Source organism: Zalophus californianus, chromosome 9 (genome assembly GCF_009762305.2).
Source record: "Zalophus californianus isolate mZalCal1 chromosome 9, mZalCal1.pri.v2, whole genome shotgun sequence".
NCBI classification, from domain to species: Eukaryota; Metazoa; Chordata; class Mammalia; order Carnivora; family Otariidae; genus Zalophus; species Zalophus californianus.
Window position 1 is genome coordinate 8,731,982 of NC_045603.1, and position 18,993 is coordinate 8,750,974.

The window sequence follows — 18,993 nt, forward strand, 5'->3', positions numbered from 1 at the left end:
GAGAAACAGGGCACGTGAGCTCAGCCCTTTTCTCTTCCTTTTGGAAGCCAGCTGTCCCCAGGGAGCATGCACTTTCCTCTGCTCTTGTTCCCCTAAGTGCAGGCCCCTCACAATTACCTGGGACTAGGTAAGCCTGTTGAATATTGAGTTCAGTGCTAGGAAGTTCACCTGCCTATAGATGTACACCATATTCTCCAATATAGCTTTATTAGTAACAGAGATGATACTTCGGTCTCTCAAATGCCCTACTCTTTTATTTCTCACTTGGTATAGAACTCAGCCAAGGGAAAGAGTGCTATTTATTGGGTCTCTCAAAGACCCTAATATCTGGTACGTGAGACTAAAGTTTTGATAAATACACATGAAGGAAAATTTGGGGAGCAAAATGCATGTGGAATTTCTAAGGTTTCTGTTGGGGCAGGACTTTGGGCCTTGGTCTTTTTAACGAGGGAGCAACGTGTTTCAATCTTGTAGAGGTTTACATGAGGCCACATGCATTTTTACTGTCACACACCAGCTTTACACAATTAAGCCCAATTAGAAGTTTATAAACCACAGGCTACACTGTATTTTGACATTAGTGATGACTGTAGTTATGGTAACTTTGTCTTCAGGTAAGTGGCTGTTTCTATAGAGACAAGGCTGAATACACCAGGCACACAAGCCTTAGCAAAGGCTTGGGGGCTTTGCTGGCGACAGCAAGGAAAGAAGCCACAGTCTGTTGTGGTGGTGGTACTGAAGGCTCATCTAAATGTCAGCTGTGCAAGTGACCTCAGCATTCATCGGCCACTGTGGCCTAGCAAGCAAATGCCCGCTGTGCTGGCCTCAGCAAAGGGAACAGGGCATTAGCAGGCTTGGTTGGCTTCAAAGTACAGAAGGCTGCTGCCTGACCTTGAATTATGCAGGCACAGCTTTTCCTAAGCAGGCATGGCTGAGGCAAAAATTAGACTTTAGGGAAAAGAGACTTTCTTCATACAGGTCTTTTAGATATTAATGAGTAGAACAATTATTTGCTGCACATAAGCTGCAAGGCAGCTGAATTTCAAACGACACATGTGCTACAAAACCAGTGAAGTTCTATGTTTAAATTGTTTGTGCTCAGCTTACACAGGCAATCCAAACGGGAAATGGAAATTAAAGAGATGTCTCACTATACTCATAGAAGGCAGGGAGGCAGGGAACTTACAGATGAAGGGAAAGAACTTGGTAATTGGGGCTGCCACTACTATAAATCCCTAAAAATTGCAAAAAGAAGGTGATACTTCAAGTATTAATCTTTAAAGCAGAAGACAGTGTACATTGGTTGGGTTTTTTTGAGATACGGTAAAGGCCCAGTTCCAAATTTAACCTCCTGCTGGCAGATTTTTCCAAATTGGGTGGAAGTGTCCAAGTCGTGGATTCTGTACACTGGCATGGGCTAACTGGATATCCTGGAGAGGCTCAAACCAAGAGGACCTCACCCATCCTTCCCTCAGATAGCAACGTGGCAAGACTGAGTACAGCATTCTGAGAACCTACTTTTATCAGAAATTACTGCTCATGGGCAGGAGGTAGGCTTACTTTCTGAATCTGGTGGCTATGGGGACAGTGCTGAAACAATTTTGTATAGCCTTGGAGTTCATATAATTTATATACTGTTCTGATCTATTTTGGGATCTCCTAAAGGCATAATCTATTTTGCATATCAATTTTGCCCAAGAAAATATCCAAGAGAAGAGTGGGTGGTAGTGGGGGTTTGTCCTCTTAAAAGTGGGAGCAGGACTGTTCTGAGAACCCCTCTGTCCTAAAGGGGAACGACACACCCGACATGACCAGGATTACTACTTAAGACCAATGTGCCAGGAGACAGGAGTTCTTGTGTGTTAGGGGAGGAAAACTCGCCCACTCTCAATGCTTCCTTCCATGGGAGGCAATATCCCTTTACTACTATTGGCCTTACATTCCTGACATGCCGTCAGGATGAAGTGACTTGTCCGGTCAGTGAGTTTGGAAGGGGAAACTGGGCTTGCATAGTCCAGCACCCCCCTAAGCCCTTTCCTGTGGGGGCAACTATTCTGCTCTGCTCCTTCTAGAAGGCGGGTCTGTCCCTGACTAGTACTTCTGGGTGAGGAAACCTGTTAAGTTTCAGAGCTGAGTATTAGAAAGCCGACTTGCTTTTAGACACAAGCCCAGTTCTATGTCAACTTTATTAGTAATAAAAGTGAAAGTCTGATCTCCACCTGCTTTACTCCTTCATCCTATATGTCTGTGGTTCAGAACTTGCTCAGGGGAGAGAATGTTTTTTATCAGGTCCCCTTCAATTCCAGGTTATATCTGGAACGTCTCCTCTTCAGAATTAAGTTTTCTATATCGGTCTTATCTTCCCAATTATCCCATTGCCATAATACGAACAGCAGACTTTTAGTTTATAAACTTTTCAATGCTATTTCTAGCTACTCCCCAGGCACACACTATCCCCCACTTCACACAGGCAAATCTTCTCTCTATTCTCTCCACACAATTTGCTAATTTAATTTCTTTTTTAAAAAATTTATTTAAATTCAATTTAATTAACACATATTGTATTATTAGTTTCAAATTTAATTTCTGTTTATGCAGTTCCTACCCGATTTGAAAACCCTTCCCCTCACCACCAATCCACATCTCTATCCTTCTAATATCCAGTCAATTTTTATTTCTAAAAATCTTTCCTGATTAATATCATATAGTCTGCCTACTTACTGTATGTCCTATCATACCTATTTTTCTATTTCTCCTTTCTTTAATTTGTCCTCATTTGTGTGTGTGTGGTTTTGGAACTATTCTTAATATTTTTTAAGGTGTTTCTTGAAAAAGCCTTGCTGACATTCTTGTGAAGCCACGGCTTAGAGTTGTGTGTAAGGGTCTAAGTGAATTTTACTGCCCTTCTGACAAAATGGAAGGAGAATAAAGTAGGCCATGGAAAAGTATGTGGTTGAGCTAGGGGTTCCACTCGGGAAGTGACAAAGGGACCAGTGTATTGGTGCTAAGAGAGTGATGATAAAGTCAAGGCAAAGTGCACTTATGTGAAAATTCACTGGAGGGGGCGAACAAGTGGTAGTAAAGCTGTCAAAGCTGATGTGACAACACAAGCATTTGATTTCTGCTCTGGCACATGATTTCACCTCAGAGCTGTCACCAGCTTGCTGTATGTGGTTAAGTGACCACTGACCTGGTGTTGCTGCAGCACACACGGAACAGAACTCAACAAATGTTAACGACAAACATGAGTAAAACCATACATCATACCGCACGAATGCTTGGTCTTCTCTAAAAGCTGGCAAATAAGCTCTCCAGGATCTAGCCCTCACCTGTCTCTCCAGTGCCATCAGCCAGATCTCTTTTTCCCTTTGCTCCAGTCATAATGAACTACTTACAGTTTCACAAATGTGCCAGATTATTTCCAGTTTCCATGTTTCTGTTCATACTACTCCTTCTGCCTTTCCCTCCCCTGGTGCCACCAGAGAACACCCTACTCTCATCATTCAAGACTCAGCTTTTACAAAGTATTTCCTGATCCATCTCTAGGCAGAACTGGCGATTCTTCCCTCAGTGTCCCCAGTGGATCTTGTCTGAATTCTGTTATCTATAATGTGATCTATAATGCTCTACTGGTTTTACTTGCTTACATAGATGCTTCCCTTATGACACCGTCAACTTTTTGACACCAGACACCATATCTTGTTAATGTCTGTATTCAACATTTATCTAAAACTGTATACCTGGCATTTCATAGTCAATAAATTTCTATGTAGGAATGACCAAATTCATCAACTAAAGCCCTTTTTATTTAAACCGCAATAGATATCAATTCAATAGATACTTCCTGGATCCCTACCACACACCAGATGGTGCTCGGCCAGAGTACTACATTAGAACAAGTTTTGGCTTTGAAGGAGCAGAGTCATTCATAATTCTTTGTCAGTTATTAGCTGTGTAATCTTGGGCACTTAACATTCTAATCTTCATTATTTTCATCCGTAAAACTTGTCAGGAGGAGGTGTTACAAGGATTAAATGAAATAATACATGCATAGCACTCAGCAAGGTGTCCAGGAACAGCCAACAGGCACTAAAAAACCAGTTAGTTCCCTTCCAAGAAGTCTCAAAGTGTTTAGAGACTAGTAAAGGAGACAGAGACAGATAACGCTAATGTAAAATACTGAATGCTTTATTATAGTCATAGTAACGGGTGCACCTAGAATACAGATGAGAAAGGTGGCCAAGGTGGCCTGGGATACGAGAAAGAGCAGCGGATAGCTGCATTCTTCTCCCCTCTTCCAAACTCCAAGTGAAGAGAAAAGCATTGACCAAGGCACAAAGCCATGAAAAAGAACTATATATTTGGGAAATAGAAAACGGCCCAGTAGGGCTCACAACAGATAGGGGTGCACTAGAAAAGCAGCCCAAAACATTGATTGGAGTTAGGTTCTCAAAAGCAGTTTGTAGGACGGCATCTGTAGCAACTGAGAGCTGCGAGAGCTGTTTGAGCAAAGGAGTGACATGAGTAAATATATCATTTTGAAAGCTAGTCCTGGCAGTAATGTGGACGATAGACTGGAGTAAGGACAGATTAGAGGCAGAGAAACTAGGAATACGCTCACAGAAAACTGTGGAATTGCTAAACCCTAATAACAAATTCTAGCTTTATAAAAGGATGAGGCACCAAATGTCACTATCAATCATTTGGATTGATGTGCTTTTTAAAGGGACCTACTGAAGTAGAAATGCAAAGAGCTGATGTGATGGCCACTTTAAATACCCTCATGGAACAACTCGGGAAAGGAGCAATAACGTCAAAATGTACTCTTCTTCTTTTTAAGATGAAGACTCTCCCATTTCACTGCTAATACATGGTGTAATGAAATTTTAATAACTTACCTTTGACAGTATCCTGGGGCAACACAAGCCCGTGAAGATGAGTCTAGACTACATTCAGTGCAAAAAACCAAAACCCTAAAAAGAGAGAAAAATCACAGTGAGCTGCGTGCTCATAGTAAGATGCATGGGAAGCAGCGGGGTACAGTTCTGAATCGGGGAGCCTATTACAAATCCAGGCTCTTCCATCTACCAACTATTGACTGTTGGGCCAGTGGCCTAACCGAGACTTAGCTTCCTCATTCAACATTGAGAACAACAGCACCTTCCTCACAGGGTTCTGTGGAAGTTTAAATGGAATATGCATAAAACAGCATAGGGCAGGGCACCAATCACATGCTCAATAAAGGTGAGTGGTTATTAAGAATGTGAACTGAGGGGCACCTGGATGGCTCAGTCAGTTGAACGTCTGACTCGATTTTAGCTCCGGTCATGATCTCAGGGTTGTGGGATCCAGCTCAGGTCATGATCTCAGGGTTGGGAGGCTCCACGCTCAGCGCTGAGTCGGCTTGAGATTCTCCCTCTCCCTCTCCCTCCCCATGCTGGAGCTCTCTCTAAATCAATCTTAAAAAATACCCAGTGTGAACTGAAATACCTTCTGAAGAAACACTAAAACCTATATTAAAACTTTATTATTGATTTTACCTTACCTGTTCTACCAGAAAAATGCCAAGTTGCCTTTTCAGCTTCTCCATTTGACATGAGGATATCTCATGATCACTTCAGATTCAACGCATCCCAAACAGTATTCTTTATCCCCTGCCCAGATCTCATTCTCCTGTCTCCACTGTCTTATCAAGGGCACCATCTTCTGCCCAGTTGCTTGGGTCAGAACCTCGGGTTCATCCTGGATTTCTCACCCTATCCCAGGCCTCTCACAGCCCCCTTAGCAATCCTGTCATTTCTGATTCACAGCATGTGAATTCTTCACTTCCATTGCCATTATCACTCCTTGCTAGTGGAGGCCCCTTAGCTAGTCTCCTGCCCCAATTTTTGCTCCTCCCCAGTCTGTTCCCAAATAATGGCTGGAATGGCCTCTTCAAAATCAAACCGGATCATAGCAAGTTGCTAATAGACACAGTGAAAATTTTATTTCATGATGGAATGTCTCTCTCTTTATATATATGAAATACATACTTACATATGTGAACATACAGATATACAAATATATATGAAATGAAAGCCACTTAATATTAGACATTTAAAGGTCCCAAGCCAGTCCCTTCAATTTACAGTGGCAGAAACAAATGCCAGAAGGAGATCCTGCTCAAGATTGGACCTCTGTGCGTGTGCAAAAGTGGTCAAAACAATGCTGGACAAGCCCTACAGAAACTCATCTGTGATTAGCATCCGCACTGCTGTCAGAATGCCTGTCACTATTTGGAAGTTGGGCCCTTAGTTTCACAACAAACTTAATGTGTCTGTCCAAGAAAGCGCATTCCATTCCCCACAGCTGCAGATTCTGAGTTATAGCTTTAGTTCTACATCATGTCTTAGTGTTTGAGGGGGTGCTTCAGGGAATCTTGAAAGCATCTTGCTGCTCTCTTATCTGTCATCACCTCTCCCCTTGCTTATTTTTTAACAGTGTTTGAATAAATAAATCTCAGATGGAATTACACTATGATGAGTATGAGTGATATTTTAATTATTATCCCTATCCTCCTACTATACACACCGTTGTCCCAGCCATTTTCCTTTTTAAAAAGCAAATGTGACCTCTGAGTAGATTGCTGCCAAGATTCAGTCAATAATTACCCATTACCTTTAGGGTAAAATTCAAGATCTCTCTAGCCCCATCATCACTTCATAGCCTTCTCGTGGGGACTGTGCATGGTTTCCTTGCCCAAAATACATGCACTCATGTCTGCTGAGGGCCCTTGGCTTAATTCCCGTCTACTTCTCTTGTAAGATCTGCCTCAGGAATTATCTCCTGAAAGTTTTCTGTACCCTCCTTGGCTGTACTAAGTGTCCCTCCTCTGAGATATACCATATAATATTGGTAGTGTCTGAGGGTCTGCTGTCTACACTCAACAGGGGATTCTTGTCAAGGGCTCCCTGACAACAAGGGCTCTCTGTGTCTTACATACCTAGAATTTGGTATCCAGCAGGAGTTCAACAAACAAGATGAACTGAATCCTGACATGCTCCCGATAACTCGGTACTTCAGTGTGGAGCCTTCCCCACTTAAATGGCACGAGGGAAAGCTGAAGAAGCTGGCTGGAACTTCCCAGATGGGTCTGGCCATCATGAAGGATGTAAGCTATGTGGTTATGTGTGACCCTCAGCACCTTGGAGAAAGATTCAATTCTTTCATTTTTTGTCACCTGCAGATCATCAAGAGAATAACCCTAACTAATTTTCAGTTCTCTATTCTGATTAGTTTCTGCCCAGGCTAAACATGACTTCTCTAGACTTACCAGTGGTCTAAATTCTGTACCAACTTCATAAAGTAGCCCATCATTATATAACTTAATAGATAAGCTTGGAAGGACACAGTGGCCAGCTCAGTCCTTTGCCTGCTTGGCAGGTGGGCTCAGATGCCTGCCTGGGTTCAGTGAGGGGAGAAGGAGTTGAAGCAGAGGAGGGGCAGGCGAAGGAAAGTGGGCAGTTTCAAGCACTCTGGAAACCAGTTTTTACAGAACAGTTTCCCTAGTTTCTCTGCAGGGCTGTGAACCTCTGTTATCAGATGCACTTGTACTCAAGATAAACATAACATTTGATTCTAAAATCAACATTTGGAATTATCTAGTTGAAGTTATCCACAGCACTATTTTCCTTCTAAGGTATGAGTAATGGCAAATTCCTTCAAAACATCATTTTGAAATGTTCTGTAATCCTACTATCTGATCGTATATAACCACAGCAATAACTATTTGAAGCATTCCAGTTTTCTCTGTTCTCTTGCAGAGTAGTAACCAGACTGGGCTTGAGATTCACACGTGGTTGGGAAGGTTTCGTGGGTCTTGGACTAAATCACTACTAGGCCCTGGTAAACTGCAAGGAGACCTCAAGAGCTCCTCCAAGCCCAGGACCTAATCTAACTCATGGGATGTAATCAGACCCACATCTTTCCTAGGGAATAAGGCAAGTTGAAAGAAGGACATTTCCAATAAATTATATTCACTTTACTGCTCTAATATGGCATAGTTTTAATTTTCAAACTTGATTATTCAGCCTGATACTTTTAGGCTTAATTTTAATTCTCATTTTAAAAAATTCAAGTGATACGATAAGGCCCTTGATCACGGTCCCCTCTCCCCCTACCCTCACCCAGGACTCACCACTGTTATCAGTTTAATTTCCAGGCATAATTCTGGGATGCAGACTATTAAGAATACACAGTTCAGGGGCGCCTGTTGGTTGAGTGTCTGACTCTTGGTTTCAGCTCAGGTCATGATCTTGGGGTCGTGGATCGAGCCCTGCATTGGGCTCCAGTTTCAGTAGGGAATCTGCTTGGGATTCTCTCTGTCTCTCTCTCCCCCTCTGCCCCACCCCCTACCTTGCACGCATGCTCTCTCTCTAAAATAACAGAATAAATCTTAAAAAAAAAAAAGAGGGATGCCTGGGTGGCTCAGTTGGTTAAGCACCTGCCTTTGGCTCAGGTCATGATCCCAGGGTCCTGGGATGGAGTCCCGCATCGGGTTCCTTGCTCAGAGGGAGTCTGCTTCTCCCTCTGCCTGCCACTCCCCCTGCTTGTGCTCTCTCTCTCTCTCTCTCTCTGACAAATAAATAAAATATTTAAAAAAAAAAGAATACACAGCTCATCCTTGAACAACATGGGTTTGAACTGTGTGGGCTCATTTCTATGCAGACTTTTTTACAGGACAGTTCTATAACTGTATTTTTTTCTTATGATTTTCTTAAGAACATTTTCTTTTCCCTAGCTTACTTTATTGTAAGAATGCAGTATGTAATACATATAAAATGCAAAATATGTGTTAATCGACTGCTTATTTATTGGTAAGGCTCCCAGTCAACAATAGACTATTAGTTAAGTTTTTGGGGAATCCAAAGTTATACACAGATTTTCGGCTGCACAGGGGGTCAGGCACCCCTAACCCCTGCGTTGCTCAGGGGTCAAGCATATTGTAAACTTTTAACTGAGTCACAAGTAACACTGAAAGCCCTGACTGCTTACATCACTGGCAACTGGCCTGACTTCAAGCAAGATGTCCAGAAGAGGCACCTTAAGCGAAGCAGCAGATGTGAGGTGGAGCAGAACACCAGCAAGGGAGCCTTTGCAGGAGGTGAGCACAGATGCCAGGAGAATCAGGGCAGACAGGAGGGTACCGCACATCCAGCTCTATAAGCGGGGTGCCCAGCCCAAGTGGGCAAGAAGGAACCTATTTAAGTAATACAAATAATAATATCGAAAGCCCAAGCAACAGAGGTGGAGGTAACTTTGCTACAGGCAGATGGGTATATTTAGCTGCCAATACACAAGAGTTATGATTGTTCCAGGATCTGGAAATGTTACCTGTGCAGTTTCAGGTCACCTCTACTTAAGTTCAACACTTTGGAAGTTCTATAAAATGTTCCAGTCTGCACATTCCAAAAACCATCTCCTTTAATCCTAAAATCTCTTCTAGTTTTTGTGCCCTCCTTCCCCTTTCCTCTTCTAGTCAAGTTTCTTCAAAAAGAAGTTTATATTTGTGGTCACAACGCCCTTACCTCTCATTCACTTACTAATCATTGCAATATGATATCTTTCCCTATCAATCCCATTATCATATACAATAGCTATTATTCATCTGTTTTGTTTTAACCTCTCTTCCACATTTAAAAATCAGAATGACCTGAAAATCTTATCATTTGGGTGCTCCTTTTCTATTTTGCTATCAAGGATACTGTAGATCCAGGGGCACCTGGCTGGCTCAGTCGATGGAGCATATGACTCTTGATCCCAGGGTTGTGAGTTTGAGCTCCGCGTTGGATGTAGAGATTACTTAAAAAATAAAAATAAAAAAAGATACTGCAGATCCAGTCACTGAGCCAGAGGCACCTTGTTTTAGTTGCCGGTCTTTTAGCTGTGTCTAGGTCCTCCTATCTCCCTGGGTTTGCAGCCAGCCCAAGGCCTTTGTCAATGCTGTTGATTTTCAGATTCACAAACGAGCAGAATGGTGCTGGGTGAGGAGCTACTGCCTCTGTACATGGGGGACAGGGAGACATGGGTTGCAGTGAGGGAACCAAACTCACTCCTGGCCTCAAGGATTGAGTCTAGTTCTGATCCCCAAACTGTCATGGATCATGTCTAGTCCCTTTACCCCACAGAAGGAGCCAAATTCATTACTTGTGCCACCTTCTTAGACCATTTCTTTGTAGACTCTTACCTGGAGAATCTTTTTCTGCTTGTCCTTTCGTTACTGGTATGTTCCTTGGGAGTCACACCCTTCCCTTTCTCTTTTTACTATACACACACATCCTTATCTTCCCCCATAGATTCAACTACTATCCATGTCTTGATGACTCCCAAATCTGATCGTTCCTACAATCTTCAAAACTTCTATAAACTGCCTAATGTCAATGCACTTCGCCTCACTATTGAAAAGGAGAAGAAAATCAGCACAGCAAGCAGTTCCACAGGTCCCTAAAATGCAACATATCTAAAACCAAATAGTCTTCCCTCAAACTGTGTTCTTCTCCTTCTGCCTCACTTGGGAATACTATCGTCCCACTCAAATAAAAAATCTGGCACCATCATCAGTATCTTCCTCTCACCAAACTCTGTCTGTTCTAATCCCCAAATATTTCAGGATGTACTTTCTTCCCTATTCCTATAGCCACTGCTTTCTTTAGTTCCGGTAGTTTCTCACTAAATTTATTCCATTTTTTTCCATGGTTTTCTTACCCTCAAGACCTTCCTACCCCCACTGCCATCAGAATTGCCTTTATAAAGTACAATCCCACACAGCCTTCGCTCCATCCATCTTCAAGATAAAATCCAATTCTCACTACATGGTGTATAAAGCCCAGTACCTGTTCACTTCTCAACTTCGTCTCACAAAGTCACATTGTTTTCAGTCTTCCTTAAACACCACATGGCTTCATGTGCCAGTGACTTTGTATATGCTATTTCTACTTGGACTGCCTTCCTACTCACAGGGCAAATTTCTTCCCCACCTTCAAGATGCAGGTGTAGGGAAACCTTTTCTATGAAGCCTTTCTTAATGCCACACTCTTGCCACAGGTGGTCTGGATGGGTCCTTCCTCTGAGTTAGTGACTATACTTGGTATATATTTCCACCAGGCTTGTTTATGTTGTACAGACTACTGGAGGCAGCAACTAAATCTTATTTACTACTGTGTCATCAGCATTTAAACAGCGCTAGTGCAAAGGACAGGCCTCTCAGGGCAGAGTGCTACCTGTCTGGGACCCCCAGACTTCCAGAGAGAAGCTGTGAAGGAAACTTTGGGACTGATAGCAGGTCCCTGGCACAAAGATGTTACATTTATTCATGTACCCTGTAAGTCAAGGATGGTTGCCTAAGAAAAACAAACTCAGTCTGAAGCAGGGATAAAGGAAAGGGTATGTGCTCACTTTCAGCTACTTAACCAGTTTGGTCAACTAATGCCTTCTAGCTTAGTCCAGGATGACCTAAGGGCTTCAGCAAGTACCTTCTGAAGACCAAAACATAAGCGCAAACCACTTGGAGGTGGGGGTGGGGATCACAGGGAATGATGACTGCTGGCTACAGGAACAGCAGAGGCAGCTACTGAAACAGCAGAGTCAACTCGGCCAACTTTACTGCTTACTAAGCGCCCAGCATGATGCTCACGTTTTCAGAGCAAGGGCCCATGGCCAGATTTTACTGCCATTGTTGGTCACATAAGAATTAAACAGATTAACATGTTCAGCTTTTGTACCCAATTTATTAATGACCCATGATCAAAAGCCTTTATTCTTTTTCCATATTGTATATTAATTTTATGTAGGCTTTTTTTAATCAAATAGCTATTTCTATTAAAGTTCACAAAATTATAAATGCATATTGGTTCACCCATAAAACCAGTGAGTTAGGGAAATTTTAATATTTATATTGAAGATGGTAACAGTATGAATAACCATTAACCAATAACCACCATTTATGCTGTGCTCAGCAATGTACATCATGGACACCTCAAAAAACTCTCATTTAACAGATGATCCCTGTCCTCAGAGGTCTTACACTATTGAAAAGGAGAAGAAAATCAGCACAGCAAGCAATTCCACAAGAACTAAAAGCACTAAGCTGGGTGGCACAGAAGTTAGGACAGTGTAGAGAAAACAGTGGGCTAGACAATCAGGACAGCCTTCAGAGAGAAACTAGGATTCCAACAAAATCAAGAGGATTTAAAGCAGTGATTCTCAAATGTTTTATAGTCTCAGGATCTCTTTACAATTCTGAAAAATTATTAAGGACCCCAAAGAGCGTTTGTTTATGTGGGTTATAAATATCAATATGTACCCATACTAAAAATTAAAGTTATGAAAAATTTAAGATACTTATTCATAAGCTTCCCTTTAAAAATATTAATACACTACTACATGTTAACATTTTTAAATTAAAAATAATATTTAGAGGATAAAAAAATTTGAGAAAAGTACCACTGTTTTACATTTTTGCAAATATCTCCAATGTCTGGCTTATGAGACAGCAGCTGTATCCTCGTATCTGCTTTTGCATTCAGTCTTTTGCAGTATCATATGTCACGATGCCTCTGGAAAACACTGTACACTCGTGAGAGAATGAGTTTAAAAGGCATGTACATGTCAGTATTATTAAAATGGCTGTGACTTCATGGACCCCCTGAAAGGGTCTGGATGGGGAGTGGGGAGGATCCATGGAGCACACTTTGAGTAAGTACTAATTGTAAAAGAGAAAGAAAATGGTATAAGGGTATAAGCAGGAAGGAAGCGTGTGGCTCGGGAGCCTTAACTTCCACATACGCAATGCTTACTCCTAACATCTTGGCTACAACCAAGCTCACCTCCTCCACTGTGAACCTCAGAGACAGAATCAGGAGGTCCAGGTGGGGTTCTGCCTGACAGAGGGACAAGGAGCTTCTCCCTCACTATCTAGTGTGTGTGTGTGTGTGTGTGTGTGTGTGTGTGTGTGTGTGCGCGTGCGCACGCGGGAGAGGCTCTACTTCCCCCGGCAACATTCCCTGGAGGCCACGTCAGGTTTTCCTCTCGAGCGCCCACACTGTGCTCTCCTCCTAGAAGCTGTAAATGGCTCATAAGAAACTGCCTTGCCATGGCTTCCCGAGGCTGTGTTTACTAACTGCAAAATCATCTCACTGCTACAGTCTCAAATTCTTCAGACATTTCTTGATCTGGCTTGTCTTAAAAAGCAAATTTAACATCAGCCACGTAGCCAGTTTTTTCCTTGCCAATAATCATGTGAGTTTGCGATTCTGTTCCTGTGCATCTTGTGCACTGTAAAAACAGTTCCTGGAGCATCATATGTCATGGATCTAGTTGCCATAAACTGAAAACATTTTCTTCATATTTTGTGGCACAAACTAAAAGCATTCTGGATGTGGTTTGCATACAGTCCATCTCTGGCCAAAAAAGTTTTAAATATATGGACAGACAGAGAAAGGGGGGCGGGGGGGTGGCCATTACCACGGTTAAATTGTTTTATCAACAAGGTCAATGTTTGATAGTATATATATGCTTAAGGTAAAATTTTGCTATGATTATGTTCTAAAATGATCCTGCAGTAGGTATAATTGTTCATTTTATATAGCAAGCTTTAAGTTATCTAAAAGTATTTTATAGCTGAGAGAAGCACAGATGAAACAGAAGCTTCTTTTTGATCTCTCAAAAAACAATTATATGAAAACCATGAATCTATATAGTTTTTCAGTCTTTATTACCTTTTTTAGTAAACATATTTCTTAAGGCACTCTTACAGACCAGAATAGATCCTTTTTTAAGTCAAAGTGAAAGTAAAACTTTAAAAGATTTCTGCTTCTGGGAATGGCAAACTGGGTAATTTGGACCAACCATCCTGCTGAGGATAGCCACAAAATCTGAAGAAAATATAAAAAATACATTGAAGGCAGGGGCATTAACAAGTTAATTAAGAATTACCAGTCACAAAAATCAATTCCAGGACAACTCTATAACTCAATATGAAAAATAAATAATAAAGCTTTTAGAAGATAATGTGGGATAATGTTTTCATGACCTAAGGGTAGGGAAGGATTTCTTAAGCAGCTCACAAAAAAGTACCTATTATTAAAAAACAGATGAATTTGACATGAAAACTGAGAATTTCTGTTCATCAAAAGACAGCCTCAAGAAAATGAAAAAGCAGGCTAGATAAAACCAACAAAGGGCTCATATTCGAAATAACAAAGAATTCTAAGAAGGAGAAAAAAAATCAAGATAACTCAATAGGAAAATGGGTAGAAGACCAGATGAAGCACATCACCAAACAAGCAAAACCAAAAACTACATTATCTAAATGGCCAACAAAACATATGAAAAGGTGTCTAGCCTCATTAGGAAGTAAGAGAAAGACAAAATAAAACCATAATGAAAAATACAAAGGAAAATCATAATGATATACCATTATATACCAGAATGGCTAAAAATTTACTTATTATTTTTTTAAAGATTTTATTTTTAAGTAATCTTTACACCCAAGATGGGGCTCAAAGTCACAACCCTGAGTTCAAGAGCCACCCGGCTCCACCGACTGAGCCAGCCAGGCACCCCATGAATGGCTAAAAGTTTGTAAGTCTGATAATAACAAGTGTTACCAAGGATATGGAACAACAGGAACTCCCTTAGACTGATTGTGTGAATGTAAATTGTTATATCCACTTTGGAATACAATTCACCATTATTCTTCTCTATGATCCAGCAATTCTACTCCCAGGTATATATACCCAGCAGAATTCACGCGTATGTGCACCCAAAAGACACTTACAAAAATCTTCAGACCAGCACTATTCATAATAGCCCTCCACTGGGAACAACCCAAGTATCCTCAGTAGTAGAATGGATAAATACCTTCTAGCATATTCATACAATGGAATACCATACAGCAAGGAAAATGAAGGAACAACAGCCACACACAACAACATGGATGAATCGTGCAAACATAATGACCAGATACAAAAGAACATATGGCATGTGACTCTGTGTTCAAAATAAGCCCAAACTATAATGTTTAGAGGTACACAGGTTGTAAAAGGAAAAAGAAAGGAAAGGAATCAGGAGAGCAGTTACCTACAGGTGAGAAGGGAGGACTGTGATTGGCAAGGGTCACTATGATAGGGCTATTGCATCCCTGTAATGTCCTACTTCTTGACCTCAGAATGAATTATTATTTAAAAACAAATAATTCACTAGGTTTTACATTTGTATTCTATGCACTTTTCTGGCTGTGTGATATATTTCACAGAATATAAGAATGAATGCAAACAGAACTAATTCAAAGGGGAAAGTGGTATCTTTTGTATAAATTTAAAAATTAGATCATAGAACCCAAGTTCCTTAGAAGGCATCCCGGCCCATCACTACCAAGCCCTGTCTTCCTAGTCTCATCTCTTGCCATCCACCTTTTGTTTACAAGTAGTCTGCCGCACTCACTCTCAACCAGGTGCGACCTTTACATTTACTCATGATATTTCTCTGTCCAGAAAACCATGTTGACACACCCCCAATCACCCTTCTGCCAGACTAAGTACAAACTGTCAGTCAAGATACAGCTTGGGTATCATCACCTGTGAGAAACCTTTTTAGGAGACCCAGACTCTACAGACACACTGTCTGGTTCAAATTCTAGATGTGCCATTTACTAGTTCTGTGTCCTTGGTCAAGTTACCAAACTTTAGTTTTATAGTTTCCACATCTGTAAAATAGGATAAAAATATCATCTGCCTCACTGGGTAGCTTGAGGATAAACAAGTAAATAAATGCAAAGTAAGACAGAGTAAGCACAAAGTACTTGATACTATTATTACCTAATATTAACTAGGTATTAGCTACTATGATTATTATCAATACACTCTGATAACCTGCCTATACCCTGAAGCCCCTCCACATTAGATACTCTTCCTTTGGGCTCCCATGGCTCAGTATTAGTTTATTTTCCTCTATACAGCCCCTTATTCCTTGAGACCAGACTAAATCTTTTACTCCTCAATCCCTAACATCTAGCACAGTGCCTGGCATGTAGTAGATACTCAGTGAGTATCTGTGGAATGAATAAGCCACCAAGACTCCAAACAGGTACCTATATCACATATAAAAGGAGTCCTTTGGTGCTGAAAGATGCCCTACCCTTGTGTATGCCACAACCTGGAAGCATAGTCTTGACAGATTCCTACAGCAATTACCTCAGAATATGGGTGTAGACTCCCTTTGGCAGCAATAAATGAGGGACAAGTAATAATACTTGTCCTATCTACCTCTTGTGAGTCTCAAATGATAACTATGAAAATGTATTTTTTTAAGTGTGACGCTCTATTATATGAGGTTTTATTGCCTTAATAAAACAACAGGATTATTGTTGAGTTGCAAGTCTGGAAAGGGCTTTAGGGAGTAACAAGGAATTAATATAATGTAAAAATGCAATCTCATATGGTCTGAGATAAGATCTTTATTTTAAAAATAAACATTAAATATTTATTTTTAATAATAATTTGCATATATTGCAGTAATAATTAAAACATTTTGCAAAAAAATTCCCGAATTTTCTCAATTGGTTATTAACGATTTAGGTAATATCAAAACAAACGTTTGCCTATGTGAATGTTCACAGCAGCATTATTCATAATAACCAAAAAGTGGAAACAACCCAAATGTCCATCAGCTGGAAAATGGATCCATCCACCCAGTGGAAAACTACTCAGCAGCAAAAAAGGAACAAGCTACTAACACAAACTACAGTGGGGTGAACCTCGAAAACATGATGCTCAGTGAGAGAAGCCACTCACAAAAGATCTCATGTTGTGTGATTCCACGTACATGAAATGTCCAGAAAAGGCAAATCTACAGGGACAGAGAGTAAATTTACTGGTTGCCTGGGGCTGGGAGTGGGAATGACAGACAGCAAATAGGTATGAAAGGTCTCTTTGCGCTGACAGAAATGTTCTAAAATGATGTTGTGGTGATGATTACACAACGGTGTAAATTTACTAAAAATGTTTAAACTGTACACCTAAAATAGGTGAATTTGATGGTGTGTAAATTATATCTCAATAAAGGTGTTTTTTAAAAACAGAAATGTTCGGTGCCTGGGTGACTCAGTCGTTAAGTGTCTGCCTTCGGCTCAGGTCATGATCCCAGGGTCCTGGGATCAAGTCCCACATCGGGCTCCCTGCTCGGCAGGGGGCCTGCTTCTCCATCTCCCACTGCCCCTGCTTGTGTTCCCTCTCTCACTGTGTCTATCTCTGTCAAATAAATAAATAAAATCTTTAAAAAAATTAAAAAATAATAACAGAAATGTTCGGCACTCTTGCATCTAGCTATAATTCTCACATCTTTAAAATATCACCCCCACATGGGACCAAAGAACACAAGCATACAGCATAACGGAAAGTTAGCTTTTAAAAACAAAAAAACTTTTAAATGTCACGTACTAAATATCTCAAAAAAACCAAACTGCCACCTCCTTACTTATTTTCCAATCCAGCAGCAACAAAACAATGATCTTGATAAATAGGCTTTCACATCGTTTGTTTATATCACCCCACCTGTACAAACACACATTCTGGCCTCATCTGCATTTATAATTGTAAACAGGAATATTTGGCACAATGCCCCTCACTCCTTATAGCCAAATGGCAAACATAAGAAAAAGGTAAATACAGAAAGCATAGTGTATAGTGAGATAAAAAAAGTAATAACGTTATACATACGATAAACAGGATTTCTAAATAGAGTTTAAATTAACCCGCAGAAATCAGCAGTTCTTTATACAAATGTACTTCAGATTAAATTCTACAAGAAGTCCTAAAATCCTATCCAAATTATTTTGCTGAACTGGAATTGCTAAATTGGATATTGCTTAAAGTAGGTCACTGGCTCGGGCTTGAAAGTATTTGGTAATGCAGAGAGCTATTTGCAACGTCATTTGTCATAATGAGATTTGACTTAGACAAAGCAGGAGAAACCACACTGGTTGGGTGTCAATTGTCAATTGTCTTTTATTCAGATAAATCTCATTTTAGATTTATCTCACTGCAGATTCTTGAACAGGGAAATAACAAGATGAAAGAAGTGTTTTTGAAAGAGTAAAACTGGTGGCAGTGTTTAGAAAGTGCCTCTTTTGCTTCCTGCTCCTTTGTCCCTCATATGTGCTCAGTCTCCAAAGACCATTAACCTTTCTTTTGGAATGTCTTTCAGGTTTATTCCTTTCTCTCCACTTCTACTCACCACTACAATCCTAATTGGTGTCAGGAAGCGGTAAAGGACAAGAAAACTAGGAAAAGCAGTCAAACTAGAGACTGTTAGAATATCTAAGATGGAAGTGAAGGGGACCTGGTGTTGAGCAGTGGTGCTTAAAGTGTGGTCCCCAGACCAGTAGCATCAGCATCACCTGGGAACTAGATGCAAATGTCAATTCTCAGGTTTTACCCAGATGTATCAAATCAGAAACTCTGGGGGCAGAAACAGCAACCTGTTTTTAATGAGCCCTCCGGTGATTCTGATGTAGGCTGAAGTTTGATTTTTAGTGGTATAGAAAGAGCAAAAGAGGAAGGAATGGACCAAGATGAGAGAATTTCAGAACCTGCTGAGAACTTCTACCACAATGTCCCTCCAATCTCCAACCCAACCTATCCAAAAAGAACTGTTCTCCAAACTGCTCTTTCAAGTGCTATTCACTTCTGCTATCACAACCCTCTACACTGCTTACATTCAATCTCCCTTCTACCAGTCCTCATCCAATATATTAATCTGGTTGATTCCACAGTTGGGGCTCTAGGAGGAAATGCACCACATGGGAAATTATGATAAAAAAGGGGGGGTGGACCTTGAAATTGGTGGAGTAAAGATGAAGGGTGCTCAGCCCCTCATGGTTAAGTGTCTGTCTTCAGCTCAGGTCATGATCCTGGGGTCCTGGGATCCTGGGATTGAGCCCCAGTCAGGCTCCCTGCT

General features: G+C 40.9%; 1 protein-coding gene across 5 annotated transcripts in view; it reads right to left on the bottom strand.

The window, feature by feature from the left end:
• The window catches only part of TNRC6B (trinucleotide repeat containing adaptor 6B), a 251,856-nt gene that overhangs the window by 184,906 nt on the left and 47,957 nt on the right, over window positions 1–18,993 (bottom strand). For 4 of the 5 annotated variants that reach the window (XM_027595501.2, XM_027595502.2, XM_027595507.2 and 1 more), the window contains exons 2-3: window positions 6,983–7,183; window positions 4,899–4,973 (exon numbers count right to left, since the gene is read on the bottom strand). In XM_027595501.2, coding sequence (XP_027451302.2) covers window positions 4,899–4,973; window positions 6,983–7,143 — 236 coding nt within the window. In that variant the 5' untranslated portion in view covers window positions 7,144–7,183. The remainder of the gene's footprint in view (window positions 1–4,898; window positions 4,974–6,982; window positions 7,184–18,993) is intronic. The other variant, XM_027595503.2, reaches the window with a different exon arrangement.